The sequence below is a fragment of the Anas platyrhynchos genome, chromosome Z (assembly GCF_047663525.1).
Source record: "Anas platyrhynchos isolate ZD024472 breed Pekin duck chromosome Z, IASCAAS_PekinDuck_T2T, whole genome shotgun sequence".
Lineage (NCBI taxonomy): Eukaryota > Metazoa > Chordata > Aves > Anseriformes > Anatidae > Anas > Anas platyrhynchos.
In genome coordinates, this window is record NC_092621.1 from 30,798,087 (window position 1) to 30,821,244 (window position 23,158).

At 36.0% G+C, this 23,158-nt stretch overlaps 1 protein-coding gene across 9 annotated transcripts in view; it reads left to right on the plus strand.

Moving 5' to 3' along the window:
* Nucleotides 1–23,158, plus strand: part of KDM4C (lysine demethylase 4C) — a 275,814-nt gene that overhangs the window by 12,361 nt on the left and 240,295 nt on the right. For 8 of the 9 annotated variants that reach the window (XR_011805754.1, XM_038170513.2, XM_038170514.2 and 5 more), the window contains exons 3-5: nt 8,277–8,452; nt 10,958–11,072; nt 18,733–18,926. Coding sequence is in view for 8 of the 9 variants with exons in the window: in XM_038170513.2 (XP_038026441.1) it covers nt 8,277–8,452; nt 10,958–11,072; nt 18,733–18,926 (485 nt within the window). In the remaining variant the exon portion in view is untranslated. Of the gene's footprint in view, nt 1–8,276; nt 8,453–10,957; nt 11,073–18,732; nt 18,927–23,158 lie in introns of those variants that run through there. The other variant, XM_038170516.2, reaches the window with a different exon arrangement.

Sequence of the window (23,158 nt, forward strand, 5' to 3'; positions counted from 1 at the left end):
GTATACTTAAGACTGACCAGGTGTCTAAAACTTAAGTCCAGTGCACTAGCCATTTGTACTTTAGGATGTCTTAGGAAAGAATTTCTTGGCACTCTTGGTTGCAAAATTTCAGCCACTAAAAGTGAAGAAAGATAATGAATTTGTCTTTTGAAATAATGGAAAGATCGTATGTTTTCAGTTCATTGGTTGAAGACATGATGACTGGGGCTTCAGTGATTGTTCTCATTTGTTTTCTTATCTCTGTTTTGGTTTCTTGTCTGTCATCCAGCAATTAAACGAAGGTGTAAAGCCAGATGATATAAATATCAAGAAAATATGCTGTCACTTACAGTGTCACTTAGTGCTTAATGTGTTTGGCTTTGTAGATTTTTAACTTTTCTGTAAAAATTATGAAGTTGAAACACCTTAAAGGAACACTGTAATGAGGCAAACTAGTAGTAATCTTTTAAGTTTAGGCATATAAATGTGTGAACATAACTGTTTTTTTAAATGCTAGATGGAACAGTGATTTCTAGCAGATGTCTTAGTATTTTAAAGAGTAGTAGTGCAGATGTTGGCTGTGGAATAGATGCAAGCATATAACATACCTAATTTTAACACTAGCCTAGTCAAAATAGAATCTGTGAAATGGCAATTACGACAATAAAATAACAGAGGTTAGGCTGTGGTTTTTACTTATTCTTTCATATTTACCCTGGTGCAATGCTGCGAGACTGTATATTAGAGTCCTGTAACTCAGTTGAAAACGAGTGGGGAATACATTTTAGTAATGAAATACTTCAGAGCTGTAACATGTTTCAGGATTAGGATGAAGAGTAGGTGGTAAATTTTAGGTTGTATATCTAGCTAATGCTTTTTGAACTATATTAATTCTTAAATTTTCAAGGTGTGTTTTTTCATAGGTACTTAAATACAAAATGAAACCTGAAAATTATTTCCTGACAAGATGATGTGCTGCTTTCTCAAGGGCAAAACTTCCATTTGTTTTTGCCATCACCGAACTACAGCTATTTATTTTGTAGCTTTACCTTGACTGCCATTCTTGCTTCACTTCTGAATTAGGTGATTATTAGATCTCACTAGCAGATAGTAGACATGGAAAAACCTGGCTACAGATGACTGTTCTCTCAAATTTCACATGTGTGCAATTAAGAGAAGCTGGAAATTAACTTAGTCTGAAAAATAAATCCAAGATTTGATTTTTCGGAGTTTGATACTACTCTCATAGTTCTTGGAAAGTCATACAGTTTCTGCTGAAATCAGTAAAACTGAACATATGTTTAGGGCAGTATTTGGCTATGTACTTATGGATTTGTGATAGTTTCATAGTATATTTGGGATTACTTTAAATTTAATGCCCCTATGCTTGTATGACTGAAAATGTATACGTACTCTCTTTTCTCCATATAGCCCTGGTACAACTGGTCTGTGGGGGGAAAATCGTTTGGAATGAAATGGATATATCTAGATTGGTAGGATTTTCCTCCCATTCCATCTGTCAGAGATCAAAACTATTTGGAAGCTCTTCTCCATAGGACAGGTTCTAATGATTTCCAGGAGCACATAAATTACTTTTCTGTCTATTTATATGCATACAGGATCTAGGTTTACAGAACACCTGGACTAATGTATATAATAAGAGAGTAATAAAACCTTTAAAAAAAATCTATCATGTTTCAGTTCTACTGTGACTGCGGGAAGGGCATTTGTAACCATGACATATGTAGGTCTGTTTTCACCTTTCTCTGCTTGCTCTAGAAATAGTGGTTAAAGCATCTTTAAGCTGTTACTACCCTGCTAGTTAGTTGATGCATATTATATAGTTGTCTTAGCACTTTATATGTTCTGATTTTTCACTGTATTTTTAAAGGATATATATATACATACATATATATATACACATATATACTATATATAAAACCTCAACAAACCAAGGAATTAAGTATTTTTCAAAACAAATCTTAGGAAGTCAGTAATTCATACTGCAAAAGTTGAAGGGATGCTTCCTGAGTTCTGGAAGTTGGACTTCAAAAGAACAGGGATAAAATAATCTCTTCCCTTTCGATGGTAATATAAAATAAACTCAGGTAATATAAATTAAACTCAATATAAAATAAACACATCAGGTTATATATGAAGATGGGGGGAAAAAAGACTACCTCTTACCTGTGTGCAGAAGAGTATGTGTATATAAAAGAGGATGAAATGAATGTAAAGCTTGTACATACTATAAGGAGAAAAATAAAATGTAGTATGCTTTGGTTGGGGTGGCATGAAGTAAGTGTTTCTGAAGAAGGTATGTCAAAGCTTACAGACTTGGAAAGTGGGGAATCACAGAATTGAAGGGGTTGGAAGGGACCTTGAAAGATCATTGGGTCCAACCCCCCTGCCAAAACAGATTCCTTAGAGCAGGTTGCCCAGGTAGGCATCCATACAGTCCTTGAATACTGCCAGAGAAGGAGACTCTACAACCTCCCTGGGCAGCCTGTTCCAGTGCTTTGTCACCCTCACCATAAAGCAATTCTTTTGCATGTTAGTGTGGAACTTCCTTTGCTCCATCTTGTGATCATTATTCCTTGTCCTGTCCCTGCAAATCACTGGAAGGAGGTTGGCCAAATCCCTCTGTCTCCCACACCTCAGGTATTTATACACATTGATGAGATCCCCTCTCAGTCTTCTTTTCTCCAGGCTGAACAGACCCAGGTCTCTCAGCCTTTCTTCATAAGGAAGATGCTCCAGGCCTCATATCATCTTTGTGGCCCTCCACTGGACTCTTTCCAGGAGATCCCTGTCTTTTTTGTACTGAAGAGCCCAGAACTGGACACACTACTCCAGGTGAGGCCTGACCAGGGCAGAATAGAGGGGGAGGATCACCTCCCTTGACCTGCTGGCCACACTCCTTTTAATGCACCTCAGGATCCCATTGGCCTTCTTGGCTACGAGGGCACAGTGCTGGCTCATGGTCAACCTGTCGTCCATCAGGACCCCCAGGTCCTTCTCCTCAGAGCTGCTCTCTAGCAGGTCATCCCCCAGCCTTTACTGATACATGTGGTTTTCCTTCCCAGGTGCAGGACTCTACACTTGCTCTCATTAAATCTCATTTGGTTTCTTCCTGCCCGTCTCTTCCTGCCCGTTCAAGGCCAAGTGCCGGGTCCTGCACCTGGGGCGCAATAACCCCAAGCAGAGCTACAGGCTGGGAGAGGAATGGTTGGAGAGCTGCCAGGCAGAGAAGGACCTGGGAGTGATGGTGGACAGTCGGCTGAATATGAGCCAGCAGTGTGCTCAGGTGGCCAAGAAGGCCAACGGCATCCTGGCTTGTATCAGAAACAGTGTGACCAGCAGGGCTAGGGAGGTGATTGTCCCCCTGTACTCGGCTCTGGTGAGGCCGCACCTCGAGTACTGTGTTCAGTTTTGGGCCCCTCGCTACAAGAAGGACATCGAGGTGCTTGAGCGGGTCCAAAGAAGGGCGACGAAGCTGGTGAGGGGCCTGGAGAGCAAGTCCTATGAGGAGCGTCTGAAGGAGCTGGGCTTGTTCAGCCTAGAGAAGAGGAGGCTCAGGGGTGACCTTATTGCTCTGTATAAGTACATTAAAGGAGGCTGTAGCGAGGTGGGGGTTGGCCTGTTCTCCCATGTGCCTGGTGACAGGACGAGGGGGAATGGGCTAAAGTTACGCCAGGGGAGTTTTAGGTTAGATGTTAGGAAGAATTTCTTTACTGAAAGGGTTGTTAGGCACTGGAACGGGCTGCCCAGGGAAGTGGTGGAGTCACCATCCCTGGAAGTCTTCAAAAGACGTTTAGATGTAGAGCTTAGGGATATGGTTTAGTGGGGACTGTTAGTGTTAGGTTAGAGGTTGGACTCGATGATCTTGAGGTCTCTTCCAACCTAGAAATTCTGTGATTCTGTGATTCTGTCTCTCTGGCCTGTCCAGGTCTCGCTGAATGGCAGCACAGCCTTCTGGTGTGTCAGCCACTCCTCCAAGCTTTGTGTCATTGGCATGCTTGCTGAGGGCAGACACTATTCCCTAAGCAAGGTCATTGATGGAGATGTTGAACAAAACCAGACCCAGCACCAACCCCTGGGGAACACCACTAGTCACAGGTCTCCAGTCGGACTCTGCGCCGCTGATCGCCACCCTCTGACCTCGGCCAGTCAGCCAGTTCTTAACCTGCTTCACTATCCACTCCTCTATCCCACACTTTCTCAGCTTTGCTATCAGGATGTCATGGGGGACAGTATCAAAAGCCTTGCTAAAGTCAAGGCAGATGACATCCACTGCTCTGAAAAAAAAAAAAAAACAAACAAAAACACCACAAAACCCATGTATGTGGGGCTGAGGAAACTAGCAGAGAATCAAATGACAAGTTTCTGAATGACTGCACTACTGAAGGATAAACGAGTAAAATTATATATTTAGTAAAGCTAAGTCAGGTATGCAAAAGGAAAATAGAAGTCTGTGGGTTGTATTTGAATGTGGTGTAGGGTGGCTGGGCTATAAAGCATTTTTGCTGTTGTGTGCATGGAGAGAAGACAAGATTGCAACTGTGTAAAGTCAGGTTAGAATTTTGTGTTAGAAAGATCGTCATGCTACTAGGACAGTATAAGCCACAAACTTAAAAGGAAAAACATAAAGGCTTTAAGATTTTAGTGAAACAGTTACGAAGGACGCCAAGCTGTGTGGTGTGGCTGACTTGGAGGAAAGGGACACTGTCCAGAGGGACCTGGATGGGCTTGAGATGTGGGCTTGTGCGGTCGAACCTCAGGAGGTTCAACAAGGCCAAGTGCAAGGTCCTGCACCTAGGTTGATGCAGTTCCAAGCACAGGTACAGGCTGCGTGATTGAGAGCAGTTGTGTGGAGAAGGACTTGGGGGTACTGATGGATTAAAAGCTCACCATGAGCCAGCAACGTGCACTTGCAGCTCAGAAAGCCAATTGTATACTTCAAAAGAAGCATAGGCAGCAGGGTGAGGGAGGTGATTCTCCCCCTCTACTTGGCTCTTATTAGACCTCACCTGAAGCCCTGTGTTAGCTCTGGGGCCTACAGCATAAGAGTGATGTAGACATGTTGGGGCTGGTCCAGAGGAGGGCCACAAAGATTATCAGAGACCTATGAATTCTGGCTGAGTGAGCTTCTCCAGTTCAGCCTGGAGAAGAAAAAGCTCTGAGGAGATCTTGTGGAGGCTTTTCTGTACTTAAAGGGGGAAAGCTGGGGAGGGACTCTTTATCAGGGGGTGTGCTGATAGGGCAAGGGATAATGATTTTAAACTAAAAGAGTGTAGATTTACATAAGATGTTTGGAAGAAATTCTTCTCTCATAGGGTGGTGAGGCACTGGCACAGGCTGCCCAGAGAAGGTGTGGATGCCCCATCCCTGGAGGTGTTCAAGGCCAGGCTGGATGGGGCTTTGGGCAACCTGGTCTGGTGGGAGGTATCCCTGCCCATGGCAGGGGGGTTGGAACTGGTGATCCTTAAGGGTCCCTTCCAACCCAAGCCATTCTGTGCTTCTGTAAAGTTCCTATTACTATGCATGAAATAAACAATTGAGGCACTGCAGGAACAATATCAAAGCCATTCCCAGAGTAGATGATACACCATGACATCCCTAGAGCAAATCAGCTAAAAATCTTCATTAGGTCTTTGGAAGTCTGGAATGAATTCTAGGCATAGATAATATATTTTAGTCTTACTTTTACAGAGGATTTTGAACTTAAAAAGGAAAGTCAGGAATGAAAGCAATAGAAATGAAAAACAAGGCACACTGATAGGTTAGTTGCTGTTTCTGGAGAAAGAAGTGTTTTGGAGCTTGAAACTGAATTCACGTAGAGTGAAACAGTTAAATGAATTTGCAATCAAATTGGCAAGTAGAAATGTGATTTTGGAACATGGCACTGAAAATGTGTTGGCTAGCAGGAGCAAAACAAACTTTTAAAGAAAATTTTGGATGAAACTAGCTACTGGGACATAGTAGCCAGTGCTGTTCATAATCGAATGTAGGTCAGATTACCAATATATGAAAGAGGATTTAACATAAATTTTATGCATTAGTAGCACTCCGAAATAATCTAATTTCTACAAATGTGCAGCTTTCATGGAGGAGACTGAGTGGTACTTTGTAACTATGACATCCCTTATATAAATATGAATACTTAACACATCGAGTAACGCAAGGTAGTGTTATTATGCCTAGGCTGTTTGCTGTATGTATGTGTATAAATTGAGAAAGCCTTGCCTTAGTTTTTCCTTTTTATATTTGAGTATTGAACTAATTGGTTGATGATTTTGATATAGGTTGCCTCCATGTCATAAACCTAACTTGCCTGACTTCAAAGAGGGTATTCTTTTTAAAAGGAGTGTGGAGAGGCTTTGTTAGGATGGATCAGTGGTGAAAAAAAAAAATACAGAGACTTAGTCATTATTTTCAACCTTGATACTGACTGTGACTGTGTGTCATTTTGGACACAATGCTTTTAATATTTCTACTTCTGACCCTGACCTTTGTTAGAAAATGTAAACTCTTTGTGTTGGCAACTCTATTTTCATTTAAAATGTTGTTTAGCATATCAGTGCTCACACAATTCACTTTTCTAATGACTACTCTAACTACAACAGTAATAAATGTATTCCAGCTGAAAGTGGATATTTTGAACCAGTATTCACAAAAATATTTTTATTTCTTAAAACACACTGACCTTGAATTAAATAAGATGATTCAAATTTTGCTTTTCAGTATTCATCTAGTTGAGCCAAACGTACAAGTTCATGCTTAATAATCATGAAAATGGAAATCTCTGTGCACATATTTGATTTATATGCATATATTCTGAATGCATGAGTACTTTGCTTCCAAACTAACATTCTGTATTTTGCTGATGGGAGTATAACTTAAGATTTGTGTGAAAGAAATAAGTAGAAATCACAAGATGACACCCTTACTTTTTCTCTAAAAGCCAAAAAAACTGAAACAAGCTCTTGAGTCTCTGTACAGGTAAAGTCACATGGTAGTTGAGAAGGAAAACAAGGATTTCCATCCATGTGAAAACTGGATAAAGAAAAAGTTTATTTAAAGTAAAAATGTTAGGTATGGAAGTACATTACTACCTGATAATTCTTCTTTAGCTTGGTGTATCTACTTTAGTATGTACTTGCTACTAGTGCATATTGGTGTTGACAAGATTTTTTTGAGGGATAGACTGTTGAGTACATGTGTCTTATAATCTGCACACTTCTGTTTGTTTTCAAAAGGTAGCAAATGATCTCAGAATCTAGGTGATTTTTTTATTATTTTTATTTTTTTTTTTAGTGTTTTTACTTTTTGTGATGCCATTACAGTCTCTAATGACAAGGGGAGCAAAGTATACATCATTCAGCCTTTTTGGCAAGTAAAATTAAAAAAGTCACAAACAAAAAAAAAAAAGTAAACAAAAAAAAAGCCCCTCCCGATTTGTTTTAAAACTTGTTATTTCAAATTTAGAGATTTTTTTGTTTTGTTTTGTTTTCAGATTATACTTAAACAGAACATTAAAAATTACACAGGCTGTTAAAGAGCACTTCTGTGACTACAGGCTCCTTTGAAATTTCTAATGGCTCTAATTGTAACACTAATAGCTACTGAGGAGTTTTTGTAGACTTTGGACAGCTCTCTGATATCTAAAATAAGTGTTAACTTTACAATTGGTTAATCTGCACATAGCTTTAATATTTAATTATGAGCTTTAAATTATGTTAATATAAAACCAGTATATCTTAATGAGTCCAAACTCCTACTGTAATAGAGTTGTACCCTGCAGTTTTATGTGAGTTACACAGACAACAGTTATCTGAAATAGCTGGAATTTTAAAAATTTTTCAGTAAAAAAATGAAATTATTCATACTGTATACACCAAACAACTTTTGGGCAAAGGACTGTTAAGTGTGTATGAATCTATTTTTTTATACTGAGGATAACAATTTTGTATCAGAGCATGCAATCCTTGTGTATTATAAGGCTTTCTGTCTGTTAAAGTTATGTATGTGTATGTCTGCACAGCTTCACGATTAAGTTGCTGTGGATTAGTGAGTTGGTGCTTGTGAACTGAGGAAAGGAAGGTCATGCTATGGCTATTTTGAATTGCTTTTTGTATCATCTAGGAGCATTTACATGGTAACTTAGTTATGTGAAGCGTCGGTAAGCAGTAAGTTCATCATGTAGGCATATTTGACCATTGCTTTGGATTTTCCAGAATGTTTTGAATTGGTATGGCAACTGTTGACATTCATGTTTTTTTTTTTTGAATTTTTAGGTCATCCCACCAAAAGAGTGGAAGCCAAGAAAACATTATGATGATATTGAAGATTTGGTAATTCCTGCTCCAATTCAGCAGATGGTCACTGGCCAGTCAGGGCTCTTCACACAGTATAACATTCAGAAAAAGCCAATGACAGTGAAGGAGTTCAAGCAGCTGGCCAACAGTGACAAGTATGTATATGGCAGCCCTTACTTAAAGTGAAAAAAGTTTATCTGTTCCTATAATGTGATTTCTTCGAGGAGTGATGTGCTGTTAGTGTTTTTTATTTATTTACTCACTTGATATTTTCCTGTCTTTTAAGTTGTGGAAGAATACCACAATATGAAGTTTCCATATTTCTGTTGTTGAAAGTGGCTTGCACTGTGGTAGCAAGAAGGCTGAAAAACCTGAGACATGATGTTTTCTTCTTGTTCTCTACCTGTTTTTCTGTCTGTTCCAACAAACACATATATTGGAAATAATGAAGGTCATACAGACACAGTTTTATTTTTAATACCTTTATTAATATGTAGTATTTACTTATTTGGCCTAGATACTGGAATGACGTAGCATTTAACTCTGAAAAAAAACAAACACCCCAAGGTATTTTTAAACTCACGTCAGATTTTTTTTTTTTTTTTTTTTTTTTTTTTTTTTTTTTACTAATGCAAGAGAATGCAGCTGCTCATAGTGAACCTCCATGTTGTGCTTATGGCAAAATGGCTATTAAGGAAGGAAAAAAGGGTGCCGTGATGGGCTCAGCAGTATACTAAAAAGCTTCAAAGTGTTGGGCATTCCAAGAGGGAAGGTAAAAGAACAAATTCTTCCTCATTACTTCCTGTAACCTGATGGGAAGTGGTTTCTGTATGGTGACTCAGAGTCTTAGAGAGAAAATGTATTTGAACATAATGAATTAGAGAAAGCAATGTAACACTGGACTGGTTTGAAGGAAAGTTTCTCTTACAAGTTAATTTAAGAAATTAAAAGATATGGAGAGAAACCAAGATCAGGAAAAATGGGTGGATGAAGAGCTGTTAAAGAGGCTTCTCAGCAGATGTTCCATAATATCCATGCCTTTGTAAAAGTGCAAAACTGATCTCCGTTTTGAATTAAAGAAAGGATCAGTATGTTTTTTCCACATATTTCTTGTGAAAAACTGATGCTATCACATTTGGAGTTGTTTTACTGATAAGTAGGAATGCAAATGTGTTTTGTAGTTCTACGAATTATTTATTCATTAACTGTTAGAGGAAAGAATGAAGTACAAAACCGCTGTAGTATGTGAAGAAAATTATTCCTATGTTATATATTCATATATATATGCATTTGATTAGCCTATGATAAAATGAGAAACACAAATTTCTTGAAATAGGTTTGGGAATGCATAATACCTGTGAAGACTTCTTATGTATCATGATGTTAGTTATGTTTATTTTGGTTCTTATCATGGAATATATTTTGGAAGCATATCTGATTTCAGTTTTCGTATTTGTTTTACTGAAAGCAGTTTATGACTACTTCATAATTAAAATTAAGAACATTTGGAAGGACCTGTATTACTAGCTGTGTGTCTTTTTTTGAATATTTTTAACTGCTCTTGAGAAAATGTCATATAACCTCTTATCTCCTAATACAGGCTATTTTTCTTAAACTGTTAAGCAGCCGGGAGACCCTATTCTCCTATAAAAAGACTTCTGTTCCTTAATAAAGAAAGCTTCTCTGTTATGGACAGCTGCTTTTCCTGAGAATTGTGATGCTATCCCTTTCTTTTAGGAAAGAGGGAAGAGCTATGAGCATCTGTATGAAAATAAACATTTTATTTAAAACAATTGTGTGTGCCCAGTCTAATGCATTGCATCTTTTATTTGTTTAGGCATTCTCAATTCACCACTTAACCAAGCTGCTTCTCCACTGTGTTTTCTGGGAAATATGGGCATACCTGCATTCTGTAATTGAGATACTTGTTAAGCTTAGTTCATGTATCCATTTCATTCAGATCCAGTCAGAAATACTGGCTGATTTCTGGAGCTATATCATGAGAAATGATTGCAACAGCAACTCTGTTGCTGAGAATACTTCAAGATGTGTTCTGTTAACTAGTTATATTTGCTTTCTTAAATATCTTGTTTTCATTGCATGAGAGAAGTTTTGGTAGCACTGTTTGAAATATTCCTTCTCTTAAAAGCTTTTCCCAGGGGAGGAGGAAGAGAGCAAAGTACTGTTTTTGTCTGGCACAGCTGCTGTTTGGATGAATTAGTACATCAGAATTATTTCAGGGGGACTTGTGCAGGCCCTGCCTCTGACTTTGGAGAGCTAGTATTGAGGCAGAAAAATAGCAAATACTTGTCAATTGTCAGAGAAGTGGCTCTTCCATATGTGTTTTTTGCAGAAGATAAACCAAAAGAAGGGTCTCAGCCTGAGGGCAATCAGGACATGTTCTGTTTAGCTGCTGGAGATTGAAGAAAATAACTGTGTGGGTAGGTGTGTAACTTCAATGACTGCAGCTGCCATGTAAGGAAGTTACATTCCGTGGTAAACTATGAAACGAGGAATTAGAGTAGTAGTCGCGCTCTTTAAGGGGATTTGAAATAATGATCTCTTAGAATTCAGCTTGTAGGATCAAAAAAGCATAGTCCATCGTGAAGGAGGTTGTTGAAAGACTATGCTGAACATTTGCCTTACCTCTTCTTCTGCAGATACTGCACCCCAAGACACATAGCTTATGAAGACCTGGAGCGTAAATACTGGAAGAACTTGACTTTTGTGGCACCAATTTATGGAGCAGATATCAATGGAAGCATTTATGATGAAGTATGCATAGCTTTTTATGAAGTTTCTCTTCTAGCCCCCTCTTAACGGGTAGTATACTTAGAGGATACATTCCTGTTTTGTGGCTGAGAATCTGTCTTGTTGGAATCTTTATGTTATTTACTTTAAAGACTCCAAGCAAGGTTGAAATTAACTGTACATCTGCAAAGACACTTCTATCCTTAGACAGTAGGATTTTGATATTCTTCCTGGTCATAAGACTGCCCTTTTGTCACTTGAAACTCTCCAGGGCTTTGAGATGCTTTCCTGTTAATATATTTATTAACATTTCAGTATGCATTCCATACAGTGTACCTGTGTGGAAATTTAGTAATATTTTAAGTAACTTTAAAATTAAAAGACAAAATACTAGATTTATTTAATTGAGGAAAAATGATAGCTGTACTTTCTACATGTTTGGAATGTCTCTGGTTTCTGTGAAATGAGCTTATGATTACTGTATACTTCTTAATTAAGATAGACAAGAAGGGAGCTTCATAAGGAAATGAGTTTTACTGGATACTTGTGAAGATCTCCATGGATAAAAAGGGACATAACATGCATCTTACTACCAGAATTACAGAAGATCCATTGGTATCAAACTGGCTATATAAGCAGCAATAGGAACTAGATAAATAGGATTATTTAAGTAATGAGATGAATAGAGGAAACATTAGTGTTTCAAACAATGTTTGAAGTTTACAAAACACAGGATTAACTTTTATCTAGGGGAGCCTGTCTTCTGTAGAGTTCTTCAGTTCTGTCATGTCCTCTGTAACTCCCCTTTCCAATCATTTAAAAAAAGGTAGAATTTCCCTGTGGCAGATGGTCTGAGGCCCTACTAATATTTCATATTTCTTCACAGAAGACAAATGACTGAAAGACTCTTTTGTCCAAAGATAAATGCAGTCAGTCAAGCTAGTTTAAGGCAATTTTTTTATTTTTTTATTTTTATTTTTTTTTACTTTTTAAAGACATATATAAGTAAATGTCAAGTGATCTTTTGTTTAGTGACAGCAGCAAGTCAAAATTTTATTGTGTGTCAAAGTAGCTGTATAAAAATGATTAAGAAAATTAACTCAAGATTCTGCTTTGGGGTGTTTCAGTGAAGAGCCACTTCAGTGCAGATGACAGTTTTTTTGTAGAGACCAAATTGGGGTACAGGAAAAGAGTGTTTATTTCAATAAATGCAAGCTTGCCTGTTTTTTTCCTTTCCTTCCTTCTTCCTTCCCTTCTTTTTGATGTTGACAGATAATGCATTTTGTGATAGTGTTTTACAGTTGTACACTTTTTGTTTTGATTGTGTTTTTTGGTACTTAATATCTTAAGGTTACTGTTGAATGAGCAACACGGCCAAAGAAAATAGAATACAGTAGTATTTGATTTTGAAGTGTTAACTGGTCAAGGAGAGAGTCTGAGTTTTCTTTCTCATGTAACTGCACTGTCATTCGATTAGGAGGCTGAGGTAGGGAGGTGAAAACCCTGACAGGTGAAGTGAGAAGTGCAGCATTCAGCAATCCTAACTCAAATGTTAGATGCATAGGAAGAAGAGACAAAGAAAGCATAGAAGGTTACAGGAAGCGGGGGATAAAATAGCACTAGGTAGAATTAAAGAAAACAAAACCAAAGCAGAACAGCATTTTGGTTTTGAGTAAATAGGAATTATTTAAAAATAAAGGAGAAATGTTAGTGAAACATCAAAGAAAGGGTGAAAAGGCAGAACAATTAATGTGAAAGCTGTGTCAGGGTGTGTGCAGCCTGGTAAGGGTCTGGAGGAAAAGGAGGAATAACCCCTGGTATCAGTCTGTTGATGAGAGAATTGCAGATTCCAGATGGAAATATTTCTCATTTGTCAAAGTTATTTTTTGGCCACCAGATGGTGCACTTGGGCAACTAATATTTTTTTCATGTCTTGATGATAGTGCTAAGAAAGATATATTTTTTTTCTTCCAGTTTTGAATTAGAAATTGTTTTTACATGTTCAATCATTTTCTTTCAGGATTGTCATTTTTTGGGGAGAAGGGATGAATGTAGTTAGCTAACATTTGGGGCAATGTACAGCAGAAAGAGGATGGCAGGGTTAATTTGGCATAATAGCCTATTCGTGCTAAACAAAAAGAAGTGCTTACTATTTATAGAATGTGTTTTATAGAAAACAGTGTGCTATAGAAATTGCATTTAATACAGAATGATAAATATATATCAGAACTCTGGATAGAAAATACCAGGAGGTTAGTGAAAGTGGGATGTATAATTGGGCCTGCAAAACTAGGGAGAAATGCTGCTGTGCTGCCAAATCTTATTCTTCAGTTTAAAAGTTTACCACTTACACATTTTTTTTTTTCACGTGGTGTTGTTCAATTTTATATTGACAGATCTGTAACTGAAGCACAATGAGGCCTTATTTTTTCCATTTAGGTAATTTAAGAAATAATATTCTGATTTGTGGAATCCAGCATCTTACAAGCATTATGCTGCAGTTTATAGATTTTGTTTTGTTTGATTTTCTTAGATCAGAGGATGACAGATCCTGAACAGTTTGGAAGGGGTGAAATTATAAAACTTGTTATAATGAAGGAAAAAATAACAGCAATAAAGTTATAAATACCTGTTTTGAAAATTGACAACTATCTTCAATGATTCAAAATTCACACTTGAGATACATGGATTTTTCTAGTCTCTAGTTTATTTATAATGTATTTATGGTTATCTCCCAGTTTTGAACACATTAATTATTTATGAATAAAGAAACAACCTGAAAGAATGAGTGTTCTGTACACTCTATAGAAAATAAATTTAATATAGTTGATTGCTTGTAATATTATTCTATGCTATAGACATTTTGATTGGTTTTACATTTAATTATAGTGTTCTGTAGGAGAAAGGCAATGTGAATAACTCAAGAAAAATATTTGCACTAATGAGTAAGTTGTAAAGATCATTATTTCTGTTAAGCTTACAAACATTGTTAGATGTTCAAAGTTCTGTCTTTCTGTTGCTATAAGGTCATCTGTACTTGAGTGAAAATTAACATTTCTGACAGGGTTTATAAAGTCAATGATAAAGCACCAGTCTTACTAGCTCCAGTTATTAAACTGATTCATGAATTGATTATGAACTGCTAACGGTTGTGGCTGGTTTGGAAGTTTAATTGAGAAGTGATATTTTTTTATTATGTTATTTCAAGAGAGCTCTCTTGCTTGAAAGTTAGCCTGAATGTAATACCAAGTTGAGCCTGCCTAGGCTGTGAATGACTAAGCTGTGAAGCAGTGGCAAAAACCTACTGTCCCTGTCATGGAGAAGAAAGAGAAGAGTTATTTTGTATTTCATATTGTGAATTTATTAACTCGTCTTGCAATTTTAACTGTGAATAAATCTGGAGAGTGATTCCTGTACTCTTTCTGTACGGTCTTTGACCTCAGGACATTTGCTTCCGTGCCACTCTCAGTTGTTTAAATCATACCGCTAATCACTGAAGCTGTGGATTTAGTTCTTTCCTTGTTGTATGAGATATTAGGAGCTGAAATTAACTTTTTGTTTCCTTTGGGTCTTTTCTCTAGAAAGTATTTTATTAGAAATTTTGCACGGATGGGTAGGGGAAGTTATATAAAACCCCTACAAAGACTGATCTAGCAATGAGGGAAAAAAAACCTGATTTCAAGACAGGTTCCAAAGAAAATTGACAGATCTGATGTTTTTAACAGATCATAAAACACATCTGAGTACTGTGCTGTGAAAGAAATCTGCTGTTCAGTAGAGAAAGCCAAGGTTTGGAAAAAGCATGTATAAACATTGGCATGCCTCTTTCTTACTGTTCTTTCAGCTCCTGTATGCAAGATAGAACTTCTTCCCTTCCCTTTTCCTTTCCTTAGTTTTATTCTTCCTGATGAGATATTACTTTCATGCTTGCCTTCTCCCATACCTAAGCTGTGGGGAGCACACCTGTTTAGTACTATACAGTGACTGGTTCAGCTGATTTTGCAGATTAAAAGTTGATTTTTTTTTTTTTTTGGGTAAATGAAGTTGTAGGTGCATCTCTAACGTAACTAACGTATTTGAGATTTTATTGTCACTTGTAGGGGCTTTTAGTACTAGTTGTACAAGAGATGTATTGTTTGCCAGGTTAATATTGTAATTAATCCATGAGATAATCAAAGGAAAAATTAAACAGTGAAAAAGGATTGTGTTTATTAGCATATACATACACAGAAACCATGTTCATAGAAATAGAATTCCTAAGACTGCTGATTTGTTTAAGGAAAGTGTGTAGAATGGTATCAAGTCAGTATCATAATTACTTTGAAAAGGGGAAATGAATATAATATAATTTTGCTTGGAGGCCTATTTTTATCTGCCAAAAGGTTGTCACTGTTTATTTAAACAACAGTGAATTTCACTTTTTACCAGGGTACTGAAAGATGTATTTTTTTGTCTTTGAGAAAAGGAGGGGTCATCTCCTTACAAACTGTTTGGATATTTGTGAGAACTGCTTGTGAGGTGTCCCCTTTTATTTCCATATTCCATTACAAGCTATTTCAGATGCTGTTAAAAGCCATAAAAACTCTTGACAGTAATTTACAATAAGTTTGTGTCACCTAAACAGTTTCCAAAGTTTGGATTAGTGGTCTCTTATATAAGCTGTTACCTGCTATATTTCTCTAAAGAATTGCAATATAAGTATAATGTGCTCCAGCAAGGATGTTTCAACCTTCTTTGTTGTAGTAAATAGAGAAAAATTTTATTGATTTTAGCTTTTTTTTTTCTGATGTGGGGTTCTGTGGTTACTGTTATCACAGATGTTCTTTAAAACTTTACCATGTGGGTATTAGAAATGTTCTCTACATTCTCCTTGAATTCGTTGTAAAATGATATCCAGATGTACACTAATAGCAGAATAAATATTTGAAACATTGAATAGATTTTTTTTTTGTATTTTGAAGAAACTCCTAGGTATGCTTTTAGATTAAGGATTATGTGTACTGATGATCTAGTAATGGTTATTAGGAATATGTTGCTAAGGTAGACTTTAATTTTGAGAAGTATTGTTATGTGTTGACTTGTTAAACTACTTTTTTACAGGTCGTATGATGTTTTTAGTCAGCATTGAAATAGTAAAATCTGCAAACAGTTATGTAACTATTGCAAAAGTTTGAGTTAATATTTCACTTTAAAATTCACATAAACATTTTACTTAGTTCTTTGGAGTACCAGAAAGAGGTACACCTGCGAGGTAAAGTAACATCTTTAATAGTAGTTTGTAGTAATTTGCAGTGATCTATGCATAAAGATAAAACTTTTTTTTTTTTTTTTTGAAGGTCCAGGTATGTAGAAAGAATTAAAATGAATCATTCTGATTTTAGAGTATAAGCCAGTTTGAGTGAACTTTCCTCATATGCTGAAGCTTCTATAGCTTGTCCAGAGTGGTTTTTAGGAAATGGAAATAGATTGTGTCTTGGTTATAGAGATTGTGGATTGTATATGCTTGGTATTTTGAAGCAACCTTCTTATCCATGGGAGGATTTGCTTTTGTTTCATGGACAAACCACTAGTAGTTTGGTGATTAGTTGTTACTAATAACAGGAATGAAAAAAAAAAGAGATGTTTTGGGGGGAAAAAATGATAGTTCATTCTTAATGTATTCTTTTAACTATCATTTAGTTCTTAGTAAGAGGAGAGTAAGATTTCAGGATGTTATGGCTGCTAAGAGCTTACATGGATTAAAAAAGGTGACTGGAAAAATGAATGGGTAAGTGGTAAAAAGCCTACTGGGTACTGTTAAGCAGAAGAATAACAACTCCGGTGAAACTTTCAGTCTGCATATTGCTGGAGGCTGGAAGGATGTTCTTTGCTTACACTGTTTCTTTTCTGCTTTTGGCCCCTGTCAAAAAGAGGATACTGCCTAGATTAACAGTTGATTTTTTTTTTTTTTTTTTTAAATCTGGTATTTATTACTGTGTTCTAACATTGTATGTCTGTGCCTCCATAGCTAAGTAAGTGTTCTTATTTTGCCATGTTATTTTGTTTCTCTAAACTAACTGCACAATTGGTGAACAAAGATAAATTTTATTTTAAAAATCAAATATGTAAAATAATTTGAAGAATAATTAGTTAAAATTGTTCCGTCACATTAGCTTTGTACTTCACAGCTCTAATACCTTGCTGATGACCGAGTTCTAGATTTGAAGGGTGCAAATTTTACTGGCATCTACTACTCGGATACATACTTGTGTTTAATTTTATTCTTTGATACTGCTTATCATAAATACATTTATATGTATTTTTTCAAGTGCTTTTATGTCACATGAGTGCATCAAAGCTAAAGCATTCATTAAAAATACATACATAAATAAATTTGCTCTCTAGAATGAACTCATTCAGTAAATGCAGCTCCTTTGTAAAATTCCCAGACGCCTTACGGGTAGCTTTTCATAAGTGAAATAGTCATTGCAGGCAGTCAAAAGTGGTTGCTTAAAGAGATGGTTGAACTTAGTACAGAAGTTGCTATCTTTTATATAAACTCGGGTTGCTGAACACATAACATGCTTCATTATTTCTTGCTCAAAAAGCGAGAAAGCGAAAACTGAGAATATTGAATGTTGATTCTTTCTCGCTCTAACTTGCTTTCTTCATCACCTGCACAACTGTTGAATGTCAACATGTTTCTTAGTCTTATTCATCTGCATCAGAACTGCAGTCTACCGTCGAATTATTTTCCAAATTTGAGTAAGATTGTCAGAACTGTGCAGGGTATCGGTGAATAGAGTTGGAGAGCTGGTGATACTTAAGAGCATGTTTTGGTGCTGTCTTTCTGACCAATAAACAAACTTGCCTGAATTGAGTTCATAATAGTTTTCATTGTATTTCACTTTTTCCTGGCTACTTGAGCTACTTTTTAATGTCTTCATTGGAGGTGCTAGCAACTGCTGTTATAGGGAAGTCTAAACTCTTTCTCTTCGGTTTTGTGGTTTTGATCTTGGTTGCACTGACTTCTACGTACTGCATTACCTGAAATAAGAATTGCTCTTTGTGAATCTGGAGTACACAAAAACTACATTAATGGCTTTTAATATGCAAATTTTATGGGCAAAAAATGGAAGGACAATTGCTGAAATCCCATGAAATCGGTAGATTTATTCTGTGGTGCTCTATTGTGCATTATATCATTATGTTTAGAAATTGCTCTGAAGTCATAGTTTTAGTTTTTACGTTGTTCAGAGAAATGGTAAACTTGCACAGGAAGATGACATTATAAAAACATTTTAAATAATATTTAGTATTATTTTTGTAAGAAGCAAGGAGCATAGACATGTGCAGTGAAACTTAGTGACATCTAGCTATCTACTTACCAGAGATCCTTGTTTATGGCTATTATTTCTGTTCTGTGTGGTATTTTGATCCATTTCATTTGACGTATTTAGTATTAAGCTGATAAGTAACTCCCTGTTGTCTGCTTCAAACATCCGATTTAATACCTGATCTAAATTCTACTAAAGTCAAGAATTTTTTTGTGTGAAAATTTCATCTGTCTGTTGAAGTGCCTACAAATTTGTGTTAATCTACAATCTTTTGAAGGACTAGATCAGGCATGTGTCTTTTGAGTAAAACTATTATATAAAATTGCATTATTTTATTTATTAATACATTTGTTATTTATCTTTTTCAGGGTATTGAGGAATGGAATATTGCCCACCTTAATACAATATTGGATGTTGTAGGAGAAGAATGTGGAATTTCTATTGAGGGTGTGAATACGCCATATCTGTATTTTGGCATGTGGAAAACAACATTTGCATGGCACACCGAAGACATGGATCTCTACAGTATTAATTATCTACATTTCGGGGAGCCAAAGTCATGGCAAGTTCAACTTTTTATTAAGTATCATTTGTCTGTTTGTTCAGCTGAGTAAACCAAACAGTTGGGGTACAGTTGCTTTGCAGTGATGAGCTTTACTCAAAAGCCAAAATAACATTCTCAGCTGAAAAAGCAATGAAATACGTGAGGTCTGTGATATAAAGAACATTGCAGTAATGTATTATATTTTGAAGGAAAAGGCTAGTAAGTATATAGGGCTTATTTCAGTTCATCAGAAAAATATTGTAATGATTCAATTTGAGAAGCTTAATTAGAGTTGGCAACTCCAAGACTATTTGAGAGAACTCTTGTAAGGCCTCTTTGAAATCAGTTTCTGTGGTTCAATTTACGTAGACACGTGACTTGTCCTTTGGGAATACTTACAGGTTTTTCTATTAAACATGCATTTAATTTTTTTTTTTTTTTTTTTTTTTGCATCAGGGTTGCTTTCTCTACTGTTAATGGGTCTAGTAGCAGAGGAGATTCAGCATTGAAGTTACTTTCTGTATTGGAAGCTTCTGCTATCCTTTCCACATCATAATAGATTTTTAATTGAACAGCCTTTTGCTTTGTTGTCTCTCCATCAGTCAGATACTGCACGTGTAGGTAGTGGTACATGTATATATTAAAGCATGTGAGAGAAATGTCTTCCTACAAATAGTAAGATTTTTTTTTTTCTCTGCTCAAAATACCTGTACAAAGAACATAAATTCATTAGAAAGATACACAGAAGATGCACTCTGCTCAACTGGATTCTGTCAGTTTCTAATCATCCAAACTAGATGGAAAATTTTGTAGCTGGTATTTCCTTATGATGTTATTTGTTGCTTTCATATCGTTAAAAAAAAACACTACGTATTTAAACTGTAAATTAGAAAATATTGCCATTCTGATCACAGTACAGAAGGTGCTAAATTGGTCAGCTGCTGGTTGTTAGGCCACTTCTGCATCTTTATCTGCTTTTCTTGTACAGTGGGTCTCTTGTGTTTAGACAGAGTAGGTAAACAACACATATTGGAGTAATGCGCGTCTGTGTTTTGCGTTGCTTAATTATATATATATTTTTGTTGGAAATTGCTATTTTGATAGATTTGGGCATACTAAGTCTTCCCAGCCAGAAGAATTATAGCTGTGTTAAAAATGGGTGAAAAGATGGGTAATTCCGGTATGTTCTAAGATGAAAAGACAACTTTTACTAAATCAGTATGATTGCATAAAAAATTGTTTTCGGTTCTTCAGAACTATAAAAGTACTATTTACAGAAAACCTTACTGCACATTGTAAAATTCCAAGTAGTTGGGACCTTCTGCTACATCTTAAAGTATATAAACTCATTAGGAACTAAGAAAACTTTGCTGTCTTAAACTATTTTGAAGAAAGTGTGAGTTGAAAATACAGTAACTGCTTTTCTAGTTTACAGATACTTGTTTAATACTTCTGAAGAAACAGTGGTAGATACTAACTTCCTTTTCTGAACCAAATTGGCTCATATTATTACAAAATGTAGCACCAAAAAAAAAGTTGAGTGAAAACTTTAGATTTAATCAGTTAAAAATTTATTTATTGTGGTGTGGGTGTTGGGGGGTTTACTGGAGGAATGGCACAATAGTTCATGCTAATGCTGCATCAGCAAAATGTGCCATTTGTTAACATGATATTTTACTTCAAAACGTGGAGGAGGAGTTGTAGGTTAGGATACAGATAGCAAAGATCTTGAATGTTCTTTTAAAATCTAAGCTGAGTTGACAAGTGCTTCCTTAGTGAAACCAAATACCCTGGCATGTATGGTAGTAACACATGGTTTTAACTTTACTAGTTATACATGTAGTTCTTCAAGACAGCCGCGGTGGTCTTACGGAGAACTGACAAATAAATATTTTATTATGAAGCATGGTAAGTAGTGTGTTTTCTCCGAATTGTGAGAAGAGACCCAGTTCCACCTGAAAGCCCAGATGAGAATGTGCAGGCAGTGGCTAAATCTGACTTTGGTGATGTCTGTGGATTTGGAGCTTTCTCCAATAGTTAGGTGTAGATAAAATTTCATTTCTTCGTATTCTCTGTGCACTTTCACCACCAAGAGGTATGCAAGTTAATAGGTTTATGTTATTCATACTGATTACTCCATTGATTGCCTCATCTGAAACAAGAAAATATGTCAGATAACTTTGCAAAATCACGATTATGGTTGTTTTCGTGTCTATGTATGTATATAGTTTTGCAACTCATATGCTTGCTTTACAAATTACTTTTTGCTTGCAAAAAGGTGTCAAGGACAGAAAATAATTGGAGAAGAAAGGACTTAATGAAATCTATAGGCCTTGAAATGGAACAGTATAAGGGGAAAAGAGAGGTCTAGTGAGAGGTCTTAGTTATTTTTACATTCATACATAGCTTTGAATTTCTTTTAGCTTTATGAAAATGTTGAGGTTGTTAAATTATTAATAACTTTAAATGGTTTGCAGTGCAAAAAAGCATCTGTTTTGGTTTAACTTCACGGGCTGTTTCACCTTATCACTGTTGTGGGCAAATAAAATTTTATTCGGTGTCTTTTTTTTCTTCCTTCTGTTGTGGACATCAGAGGGATACAAGTCAAGTGTGGAAGTCAGTGTATGACTGACAGTTTATAGAATTTTGTGCTGATCCATGCAGTATGGACTCACAGGAAATGTTTTGCTAGCTAACCCGATATATATATATTTTTTTGACAAATATAGGCCTTATTTTCTGTTCTTTGAAACTAGGGGCTTGTCATCTTGTAGCCATTGTTCTCAGAGGCTATTACAACCTTCCTTTTCTATCTTGAGAATGATAAGGGTTCCTTGGAAAAAAGAGAAACAACTTATATTTCAGAGATCTTTGTGTTCTTGTCTATAGTACCATTTATCTCCACTGCTTTTTGATGTATGAAAGTAAAATTCACTTTCTGTGAAAACAGGCTAAATTAAAAATGTGTGACTCATTGTACCAGAATATCCTTGCTTGTCATACAGTGCCAGCTGTGCAATTCATAGAACAAGTACAGGTATTTGTGAGTTTTGACATTCTTTGCAGCCAATAAAGACAAACTGTCCTTTTTCCTCTTTCTAACACAGTTTCCCTGGGTGAGGACTTAAATTTTAATTTATGTCTTGAACATATCCTTAAGCCAGGATTTTCATGGTGGAACAAAGCTGGAGATAGAAGCTTCTTCTAGAAACAGAGTATATGTTGATGGATGCAGAATGCTTAAGGTTTTAATAGTTCTTGCGTGTCAGACTGAAAACTTGAAGTTCTGCAGCAATACAGCTTAAAACTGCATGTTGGCTTCTGATTTTTTTATTTTTAAATGCAATTTAAGTGTATATTGGTCATAACCAATGTAGCCATGCTATTTTGCTTAATTAAAGACAGAATAGATGGTTATGTATCTTGGATATGTATATACATCGAGTGTATACAGGAAATGAAAGAAAAACTGGAAGGTTTAATTCTGATAAAGACAGAAGATAGCATCACTGTATTTGTTTTTAGCTACAGTAGTAGATTATGCAGGATGTTTTTTAATATAATATGTTAAATTTTGCTTCAGGAAGTGCAGTTATGTGTAACATGAATGAAGTGTAGTGTAACATTACACTTCATTTTTTTGAATAAATATTCTCATATTGCTGTCTTAAAAACAAGGCATTTTTAACTGAATGTAACAGGGAAACTGGAATGCTAAATAATTGCTTGGATTCAATTAATATTTAGAAAGTAATAATGATTTACGATAGAATATTAACAATCAACATTCGTAATGTAATGACATTTTAATCGCATATAATTGCATTTATTTAATTTTATTAACATAGTTTAGGTGATTTACAACTACTGTGGTGTTACAGAAATTCAGATTGCTCTGTAGCATGTTTTCTGGCTGCTTGAAGACTTTTCTCAGAGTCCAAGAAAACTTTTCAGACAGTTGAATAGCAAAACAGACAATTATTTCTTCCCTGATCATATAGAGATATTGGTCTTAAAAATGTGTAGATATTTGCTACATTACTGTTGAAGGACTTAGTAGCTTTGAGCTGGAAGTGTTTTGTTTCAATCCCATCTTTGTACGAATGCTAGGGAGCTTCAAATGTGACAATTCTCTTGTCTTTTTTTCCTGAATTTACACAAGTTACAGTTGATCAATTTGCCCAATTTTATGATGACGTGCTGCCTTGGTGTAGCAGCACCTCATCTACCACGCTACATGGTTGATTCCG